This window comes from Mustela nigripes, chromosome 2, assembly GCF_022355385.1.
Source record: "Mustela nigripes isolate SB6536 chromosome 2, MUSNIG.SB6536, whole genome shotgun sequence".
Classification (NCBI taxonomy): Eukaryota; Metazoa; Chordata; class Mammalia; order Carnivora; family Mustelidae; genus Mustela; species Mustela nigripes.
Genome location: NC_081558.1, coordinates 94,459,807 through 94,470,790, shown reverse-complemented (window position 1 = coordinate 94,470,790; position 10,984 = coordinate 94,459,807). Strand labels below are relative to the sequence as shown.

The 10,984-nt window shown below is 40.7% G+C and overlaps 1 protein-coding gene across 2 annotated transcripts in view; it reads right to left on the bottom strand.

Annotated features, from left to right (window-relative positions):
- Positions 1-10,404, bottom strand: part of ARMC8 (armadillo repeat containing 8) — a 105,287-nt gene extending 94,883 nt beyond the window's left edge. For both annotated transcript variants that reach the window (XM_059390992.1, XM_059390993.1), the window contains exon 1: positions 9,708-10,404. In XM_059390992.1, the coding sequence (XP_059246975.1) occupies positions 9,708-9,752 (45 nt within the window). In that variant the 5' untranslated portion in view covers positions 9,753-10,404. The remainder of the gene's footprint in view (positions 1-9,707) is intronic.
- Between the last annotated feature and the right edge of the window lie 580 nt (positions 10,405-10,984).

The window sequence follows — 10,984 nt, the reverse complement described above, 5'->3', positions numbered from 1 at the left end:
AATTGGGGGAAAACTGAGAACTAGAGAGGCAGACTTGCTCACTGTATATGCTATTATATAAAGTGTCAGAGCCATATATCCAAACACCTAATTAAAAAAACAAAACTGTGTTGGGGCACCTGGGTTGCTCAGTGGGTTAAGCCACTGCCTTCGGCTCAGGTCATGATCTCAGGGTCCTGGGATCGAGTCCCGCATCGGGCTCTCTGCTCAGCAGGGAGCCTGCTTCCCTCTCTCTCTCTCTCTGCCTACCTCTCCATCTACTTGTGATTTCTCTCTGTCAAATAAATAAATAAAATCTTTAAAAAAAAAAAAAAAAAGAAAGAAAGAGAGGAGGAAGCAGACAGCCCGATGCGGGACTCTATCCCAGGACCCTGAGATCATGACCTGAGCCGAAGGCAGTGGCTTAACCCACTGAGCAACCCAGGTGCCCCAACACAGTTTTGTTTTTTTAATTAGGTGTTTGGATATATGGCTCTGACACTTTATATAATAGCATATACAGTGAGCAAGTCTGCCTCTCTAGTTCTCAGTTTTCCCCCAATTAAAAAAAAAAAAATGATAAGAATGAACTAAAGATTATCTGCAGATTTCTTCCAAAGACTCCATAACTTACACTCACAGAAAGAGGGACTTCTTTTATAATTTAAAAAGCACAGCACAGTTAATTAAATGAGATAAAAGTGTTGTAGCCTTTACTTTTTCTGTACTGAGTTTTTAATATAATAAAATACTAGAGACCTTTTATAATATCAACAATTGCCAGAAACATGTTTTGGTGGTCACAAGAACTGGAAGCAATTTAGCATTCATGCTCCTTTCTAATCAGGTACTGCAATGTTTATCCTTTTAAAGTATGGTCAAATCATAAGGAGTTGTTTGGGTCTGAACGATCTATAAGGTTCCTTCTCACTATTAGATTCTATTCACTTGGGATACCTGGGTGGCCCAGTCAGATAAGCAGCTTTCTTTGGCTCAGGTCATAGTCCCAGGGTCCTGGGATGGAGTCAGGACATCGCATCAAGCTCCTTGCTCAGCAGGGAGCCTGCTTCTCTCTCTGCCTCTGCCTGTCACTCTGCCTACTTTTGCTCACTCTCTGACAAATAAATAAACAAAATCTTTAAAAATAAATAAATAAGTTTTATTCACTTACTCTTCAATGTAGATGGGAATGTCTAAAAACTGACGGCTAATAAGAGATCCTTCCAGATAAAGAAAAGGAAATAAGTAAGGATCAACATACAAAGCAGCACAAATGTCTAAGTCCAAGGAGGCAAAAACCATCTCTGGGACATAGGACTAACAAGGGTTGTGAGGAGTTTTACTAAGATTGAGATATTCTCTGGGTTGGCTAGGTTCATTCAAATGCCTCCCAAGATGATAAGATAACCCAGGAAATCCATTAGGATGTATTCAAATGCTTAATACTGAATCTTGACAAAACACAGTGAGGTTATTCATACATGGATGGGCCACAAGAATAGTTTAAATTATTATTCAAGACTGAAATGATATAATGACTTAGATATCCTGGGTACCATCTTTCATGGTACCCCCTGTAAGTGGAAGCATTCAGATAGGCTAGCTGTCTACTGATTTTTTTTTTTTTAAGAGAGTTTATTTGCTTCAGGTTCTTATGAACCGTGAACACCATTGCCTCGGAGCTATCCATGGTGCTTGACTCAGACTCAGCCCACCACTTCCAACAATTGATGCATTAGCTTTCCTACTATAGTACCACTAAGGATCTGTCTGACCCATCATCCACACTGTGGCCTGGACAATCATGCCAGTATTATAGGCCACTTGTAATCTTTCTATTCCACTTGGCCTGTGCCCAGACCCCCAAGGTGTCCTACTGTGGATCTCCAGCTAACCTACCCTTTCCCCCCAGATCTGCTACACCATCTGCTACACAAAACCCTTTCTGTAGAGATAGCACACCCCACAGATCACCACTTACTCTGGGCAAAAGATTATGCTTCTTCAGAGCCAAGCCCCACATGATACCTTATATGAGTTTTAAAATCTTATTGTTACAATTTTTACCACTCAAAAACAAATGTAAATGACTTCTAAATTTTGCTATATATGTTTTTGTGACTGACTGATGTTTACTGATTTTTTTACATCAGTAAAAAAAATAGGAATTATTAACTCAAGACTGATGTGTAGGTTCCAGGGATTCATGAACCAACTGAAAATATGTGATTCTTTAGGCAGGTGCATGTTTTCCTGGGAAAGAGGATGTTGAGACTCTTATCCTTAAAAGGTAAGAACTACTGATCAATATGGTGATAATAATAATAACTTCCAAATAATGATCACCCCGTTTAAGTACCAGATCTTTATGTTTGTAGTATAATAAATATATGTTGTCTTTGTCGCAGCTCCTGTCACAAAGCTATTAAAACCCTCGGGATTTCCTAAGTGATAGGAGTGTCTTTGGTTATTCATAAGAATCCCCCTTTGAGCACACCTGAGTTTATGCTATGAACAGTTAGGCTCAGGATGAGACTGGTAACCTTTAGAAAGACCATGTGACTAGAGGGCTGAAACTTCCAGTCCTATGCAGCAAATTCTGAGAGGGGAAAAATGGGGAGGGGGAGATTAAATCTCAATAAAATCTGATGAACTTCTGGGCTGGTGAACACATCCATGTGCTAGAAGGGTGGCATACCCCAATTCCAACAAAAAAGAAGTTTCTGCATTTTGGACACTTCTGGATCTTGCCCTATGTACCTCATTATCTGGAGCTATCCATGTTCATTTATATCCTTCATAATAAACTGGCAAGCATAAGTAAGGATTTTCCTGAGCTTTGTGAACCATTCTAACAAATTATCGAAACCAAGGAGGGCATTGTGAGAACCTCTAATTTATAGCTGATTGGACAGAGGCACAGAAGAACAACCTGGACTTGCAACTAGTGCCTGAAGAAGGGCAGTCTTGTAGGAGTGATCCCTTTACCTGTGGGATCTGACTCTATCTTCAGGTAGACATGTCAGAATTTAATTAAATTGTACAACACCCACATGGGGTCCTGAGAGAATTAGAGAATTGCTTAGTGGTATGAAAAACACTCCAGAATATCCACCTGCTTATTTGACACCTCTAAAGGAATGTCCACAACACACAGCAAACTCAGCATGTCTAAAATGAAACTTACTTTTCCTCCTTACTTCCCTAACATGTTCCTCTCCTAAACCTCAGTCGATGATACCACCTAGTTGTAAAGGTAAAAATCCTGTCAGTCATATTTGATTATGATCATGACTCTTTTCCTTATTCGATCAGTGACCACCTATAACTTTCTGAAAGCCTAATAAATTCTTAAAACACTTAAAAAATTTTATTTATTTATTTGAGAGAAAGGCAGTGAAAGAAAGCATGAGCAAGGAAGAGAGGAAGAAGCAGGTTCCCTGCGGGCAGGGAGCCCAATGTGGGGCTTGATCCCGGACCACAAGATCATGACCTCAACTGAAGGCAGCCACCTAACCAACTCAGCCACCCAGAAGCCCTTAAAACACTCCTGAAGAGAAAGAATCTCGCATTCTATAATAATTTTGTAGGTCCTAAAGACCACCAAATATTAATAGATCCTGTAAGCTAGAAACTCTTCCCTCTGGACCACAACTTTTCATTTTCATGAGGCAAGCATAAAACTCTCTTATTATTCCCCCTACTCCAATAACTGTACTATGAACATACTGGAGAATGTAACTAACTCATTATTCTTCTGATTTTATAGAAAAAGGCCAGTTTTCCCTTATCAAAGTGACAAGTGGGGGGCTGTTTCTGCAAAACGGCTCTTATTTGGAATACCTTTCATTCTTATCTAAATAGTCCCAAGGATCATAGCACCACTGTTAAGTGAAGGCAGCTGTTCTCGGTTTCCAGAAGGTAACAGAAATTGTTCTTTGTCAATCACTCCCTATCTTTACTCAGAAGCCAACATGACAGATGGCACTGCAAAGCAATTGCCAAATCAAAAATGAAAAAGATACAAGTCAAAACCACTGAATTTCCTGGCTCCTGGCACTATTTTGAAAGTCTTAAAGAGAATAGGAGGAGACAGTGAAACAGAAAGACCCTATGCTGTTTCTAATTCTTGGTAAAGCTTAAAAAAAAAAAAAAAAAAAAAAAGCCACTTTTTAAAAAAGATTTTATTTATTTATTCGAGAGAGCGAGTGAGCGAGAGAGCACGAGAAGGGGGCAGGGAGAGGGAGAAGCACGTTCCCCACTGAGCAGGGTGCCAGATGTGGGGTCCAATCCCAGGACCCTGGGATCATGACCTGAGCTGAAGGCAGACACTTTATCAACTGAGCCACTCAGGTGCCCCAAGCTTAAAAAACTTCTTGAGCACTCAGTGTCTGAATTCAGGCAGCAATCTTCCCTTAAAGAGACAACACAATGCCTGGACAAAGACAATGAACATTTCCCATTCCTCATACACTGCAAGTAAAGATTTGGAAGTTCATACTGTTAAATCACTATTAGGAATACCTCCTAACATAACTGAGGTTCCTGGTGCTTGTGGAATGAATTAATGGAAAACTAAAATGTGCTGACCAAATTTTATTTTGCATTTATTACAAAAAACCAAGAGAGGTCAAATTCATGCTTATGGTATAGCTGGCCTTAGCATCACATAAAAATTTTTCCTATTGTCAGATGTCCATTAAGAGAGCAAATCAATATGCAGCTTAAGGCCAACAAACGCTTATAATTATCAAGAACAGAACAAAATCAAGGAATACTCAGACTTGGAATACCCTGTACAGTTCTACTAGCTGCTTGTCAAAAAGACATGATGGCACTAGGTAACACTGTAAAGGAGACAATTAAAATTAATAGATGCCTTAGTTGTCTATACCAGCCTACAATGTTATTCAATAAAATTTTATTACCTTGCCTCTCTCAAATCATTAGAAGTGACCAAAGTAAAATGCAATCATCCTCTTAAGAGTCTTTCACACAGATAAATTTTCATTTTTGTAAAATCTAATTATTAATTTTTAATTTAATATGTTTTTAAATACATCATGGTTTTGGTGTTATGTCTAAACTTCTTCATCAAGTCCAAGATTCTGCAGATTTTCTGTTGTTTACTCTTAAAGTTTCATTTTATGTTTTGTAATTAAGTCTATGATCCATTTTGAATTAATTTTCGCATAAGGTGTGAAGTTGAGATCAAAGTTCATTTTTAAAAAATATTTTATTTATTTAAGAGAGAGAGAGAGAGAGAGGGTGTGCATGGGGGGGGGGGTGAGAGGGAGAAGCAGAATCCCTGCTGAGCAGAGAGCCCTATGTAGAACTTGATCCCGCCAACTCCAGGATCATGACCTGAGCCAAAGGCAGTCACTTAACCAACTGAGCTACCCAGAAGCCCTCAAAGGTCATTTTTTATCCTATGGTTGAAAGGATGAAAAGATAAGCTACAGATCTGGGAGAAAATATTTGCAAAGCACTAATCTGACAAAGCACTCATACCTAGAATCTATTATAAAGAGCTTTCAAAACTCAACAGTCAAAAAACAAACAGCCCAATTAGGAAGTAGGCAAAAGGATACGAATACTTCACTAAAATATTTCTTTATATCCAATAAATATGGATGGCAAGTAATGAAAATATTTTTGACACTATTTATCATTAAAGAAATGCAAATTAAGACCATGATGAATTATCATTATGCATCTATTTAGAACAGCTAAAATAAAAAATAATGACTACACCAAATGCTAGCGAGGGTACAGAGAAATTGGATCTCTCATACATTACTGATGGAAATGTAAAATGGTATATCTACTCCAGAAAGGTGTCAGTTTCTTTAAGAACTAAACATACGTTTACCACACAACCTAGCAATTAACACTCCAGGGCATTAATCTCAGAGATATGAAAAGTTACCTCCACAAAAAAACCTGCACCTGATTATTCACTGCAGGTTAGAACAGCCCAAAACTGGAAATAACCAAAATGTCTCCTAGGTTGATAGCTAAAATGTGACATCCATACCATGGAATACTACTTAGCAGTAAAATAGAACAAACTATTGATACACACAACTTGGATGGATCCCAAGGGCACTACGTTAAATGACAAAACCAATCTCAAAAGGTCACATACTGTATTCTTGTAACATAATAAAACATGACAAATTTTCAGAGATGGAATTAGTGATCACCAGGGGTTAGAGGCAGGGGGTTGGTAGGTCTGACTATAAAGAGATAGCATAAGGGAGATTTTTTGGTGATAGACTAATTCTGCATTTTGATTGTGGTGATGGCTACATTACATTCATGATAAAATGATACAGAACTCTACATATACCATTATCAACTTCCTGGTTTTGATACTGTACTATAGTTACATAAAATGTAACCAACAGGGGGAAACCGGGTGATGTGTACACAGGGATCTTTCTGTATTATCTTGTAACCTCCCATGAATCTATAATTATTTCAGAATAAAAAGTTTTAAACAATCTGATCACTGTGAAATCATTCAAGAGTTTGGGAAACATGAGAGAATTTATACATTTGTTGAAAAGGGTAATAAAACCAAAGTGCAAACCAAAGATGGATAGGGATGATCATGGTGCAGTCTAGAAAGATAGCTGGAGAGTTTGTTCAACTCCCCAAAACAAATAGTTTAACCAAACATTTACTGAATTATCTAGTATATGCAAGACATAGTGCTATAAATAGCAGTGGGGTTAAGAAAAAGTCAAGTACTTACCTCTGAATTAATTTACTAAGAAGCTAGAACAATTATTAAAGGTCTCAGGGCCTCTGCAAAAGCAGTTCCCTTTGCATGGAACACACTTCTGTTTTTCTAGTTAGTTCTTAACCATCCTTGAACTCTCTCAGTTCATTGTCACTTCTTCATGGAAATCCTCCCTAGCTCCCCTCATTGCCCTCTACATTAAATTCGTTCCCCTACTACGTGCTCATACAGCACCCTATATTTTTCATTCATAACACTAATCACTATTCACAACTAAAGAACTGTGTAATGGTTTGATACCTATTTTCCCCATTAGGCTAAAAGGGCAAAGACAGGTCTATGCAGCTCACCACGGTATTCCCAAACCCAATGACATGCCTGGCAAATGACCGAGAAGTCCAAAATATATTAGATGAATGAATCCATACAAAGCTATAATTCATATGTACAAATGAGCAGGCAGACAGTAAGAGTTACTGGGTTTGGAAGAACCTAAGATCACTTCACTTTGAGAAAGCCGGTTTACATGGACTAGAAGGCTCATGCAAAGGATAAAGAATCTTTTATCCGAAGTTGAACATGATTATCAACCTTTTGGCAACAAGAACCCACTAAAGAACTGAAACAGGAAAGCAGCGTGTCCAATGTTTTCTATAGGAAAATTACTAAGGAGAATGGACCCGAACTGAGAGGGTAAGACTTAAGAAGTGGTAAAAATAATTCCGATGACACTGTGGTAATGAAGGCACAAAATGATGAGAGGCTGGCCATGGGAACAGCCACATGTGTGAAATACTAAGAACCAATAGAACTTAAGGACTGATTAAATACAGGGGCATGAAGGGGGGAAGGACCAAAGATGATCCAAGAGGTTTAACAGTGAGTAATCAATGAAAACCAGTACTATTAACAGAAATAGAAAGTCATAGTTAAGTCCTCTTAGGATAAGGGAATGTGCTTTGTTACAAGTCTCAGGTAACATCCACGAAATTAAAGATATGAGACTACGCGGGAAAAAAGTCAAGGTTGGCAATGTAATATGTGAGTTGGTCACAATTAAGGTTTAAGACTGAATGAGATTTCTCATTGGGGAGAAGGTATAAAGGGTCTTGAATGAAACCGTTAAAGCCATACGACTTGCCCCTTGCTTGAATGATCCTTATCATGCTGTGGACTCATTTAGACTGTGAGATCCCTGAGGGCACAACTTATCTCATCCTCACATTCCCTAAAAGTAAACATTAAACAGTGTTGTATGTAACTGGTGCACAGTAAGTAGCCTATTAAAGGAATCAATTATTTTCAAGGTAATTTCTGATTAAAATTTCCTGTTCTACCTGCACTTTGTATTTCAAAAGGCAGTGCCATAGCAGTGTCTGATTTCCTAAAGCTCTATAATTGATGAATTGACAGACAAGACTTTGGGACTGTGAAAAATACCTAAGCCCCCAATGAGATTAGAACTAAAGCAAATCCCCACTAAAAGCTTCTGCATAAAATTAAACAGGAAACATTATTTACTAAGGGAGTGAAACAAATGAAAATTTTCAATTGTAAGCCTGATAAAAGTTGACAATGTACAAAAAAAGAAGCTTCATGTGAAATGAAGGATAAACAAGATAATTAAAGGGACTTAAGGACAGTTGAGAGGCATACTTTAAAAAAAAAAAATAGGGAAAAGTCATTTACCTGCTTGCCCACAAAATATTAGAGAAGTAGAATAAAAGGCTAACCTGATTCAATACTTAGATGAACACTGTTTCCCCCAAGCTGTATAAAATAAGGAAAAGGACTGCTAAAATCGATCAAGAGACAAATTGGATGACAGCCCCCACCCCCTTAAATTATCTAGTCTACAGTATTTCAGTGTTCTAACCCTGAATCATAGCAAACGTCCTAAGTGCTTCCAGATAGGTGAATGCCTCTGTGACAGAAGTCCGGGAAGAGAAGAGAAACCGGATGGAATCACAGATTTTAGGAACCTGACAAGTCAGGTAAACTGTAATCCAACCACCTTCTCAGTATCGGACAGTTTCCGCAAGTCTAAAAAATGGCCAATTAGTCTTTGCCTATTTCCAACAACAGCAAATGGACCATTCTGGTTGGCAGCTCTAAATTGTTGTAAAACCCTTTGAAGTTAATCCCTCAGTAACTTTCACTCTGGGTCCGGGTTCTTAAGAGCTACACAGTGTAAAGTAAAAGTTGTATTTTGGATTTTTATTTTAACTTAAAAAAACCCCAAACAACTAGGTGTTATTTCCTGGCGGGTCAATACATTCCCTCTTTCAATAATAGGAAAATTGAGTTTTCCCCCTAGTGCTTGACTCCCCTTAAAGGAAAAAGTTATGCCAGGCACAGGTTCCTTTAGACTCCGAGCAGCAACTTCCAAAGCAGAGAGGATAAAAGGGGCTTAAATAGCTACAGACATTAAGATATGCTGCAGCTGACATGAAATCTCCGTTGCCCAGAAGCAAGCAGTTCTAGCCCGTGCCGGGACGCGACAGAAGCCACAGACCTGCCCTGACCCTCTCAGGCTGTGGGGGCCCAAAGTGCCTGCACCTCTCCTAGCCAAAGCCGCGGGGCGCTGAATGGGCGCTCTTTCCCAGGCCAGTGGCAAGCCCGGCACCTCACAGGGCAGAGCGCTCGGTCCGGAGAAGCAGCAAGGCGGAGAGGAAGGTTCAGTGAAGCACCTGGCAAAGCCCACGCCGAGCCACCGGGCCAGCTGCCCGTACGCCCAACCACCCTGTCCGCCAGAGGCCACCCGAGAAACGGTACCGGTGGGAGCTCCTGGAGTTGGGAGACGTTTCTGGCTCGGTCGGGGTCCCGTCTATTCCTCCTGCCCACCCTCTCTCTCCATGGCCCAAAGCTGAGCCGGAAGCCACCCCAAGGGGTGGTGTCCAGGAGGCACTCCGCGTTTGGGGTGAATGCTGCCGGGCAGCCCGAGCTCTCGAGCCGGCGGGCAGCTGCGGCGGTCACTCACCGAGAGGACGCTCATGCGGATTGGGGTCTCCAACAGGCACGCCATCTTGAGCCTTCCCACCGGGCTACGGCCGGTGCCGGCGCGGGGGCCGGCACTTTCGACAAGGAACTATTGGGCCAACGAAAGGCGCCGTCTGCAGAAAGTCAGGCAAGTAGACGAGAACACACCACGCTCTAGGCACAGGTGAAGCACGGCCAGGCACCGCAGAAGGGAGAGGAAAGGAAAACCGCGCCAAGGGCCTCCTCACGAATCGTCCTCTCAGAAACGGCAGCTACTCTCGGCCTGCGTTAGAGGTGGGAGCGGGCAGCAGTTTCCGCATGCGCAAAGAAGGTCTGCGAGCCCCACCTGCCGCTCGCGGTGGGCGGAGCTAGGGGGCGGGGTCTCGCTCTGGCGCTGCGAACTTCACCAGTTGATTCGTTACGATGCTGGAGCTCACGTATTCATATTATGAAAAGCTCGTATGTGGGGTCACACACGTAATTTGAAGTTCACATTCATATTCATTATCTCACTCCTTTGCACCAGACTCCTAACGTTGTTATTATCGCCATTTTACAGACGGAGGGACTGTGGTCTCAGAATCAGGTCTTAAGCATAATCTGCCATACCCATTTATTCTGGTGTAGTGCTAAGAATAGATACACTAGAACCAGAACGCCTGCACTTAATCTTTACTACTTCCCTTATTAGCTGCATTACCTCCAGCAAATTACTTAACCTGCTTATGCTTCAGCTTTCTCTTCTATAAAATAAGGGTTATGAGAACGGAAAACTAAAGCTCTTTCTATTTCTATAAAATAAGGGTTATGAGAACGGAGAACTAAAGCTCTCTGCCTGGAATGTAGAAGGCGTTATATATGTGTATTTCCCCAGCATATGAGTCAAACAGAAAAAAGGTGAGGGGGGGCAAATATCTGAAGAATTAACACTAAAGTGCTCTGGTAACTGAAGCCAAATAAAAACATGCTTCTAATTAATTTTTCTGATTGATTAATCCAGCTTTCCCATTCCGTGTGTATGTGTGTGTGTTTGTGTACAAAACTGTCCTGGACTTGGCTGGACAGGTTTCACCTGCCTGCTGCCTATAACCAGTAAGTTTTCATAGAATGGTTGCAACGAGTACATTATTTGTCTTTTTTTCTTCTTCCATTTTATAGCCACTCCTTAATTCAAGCTGTTACTACCTCTCCTGTGGACTAGAGCAATACCCTTCCAACTGATCTTGTAGACTCTAGCCTTTACACTTTGCTCCTCACTGCTTACCTATCATCTTCCTG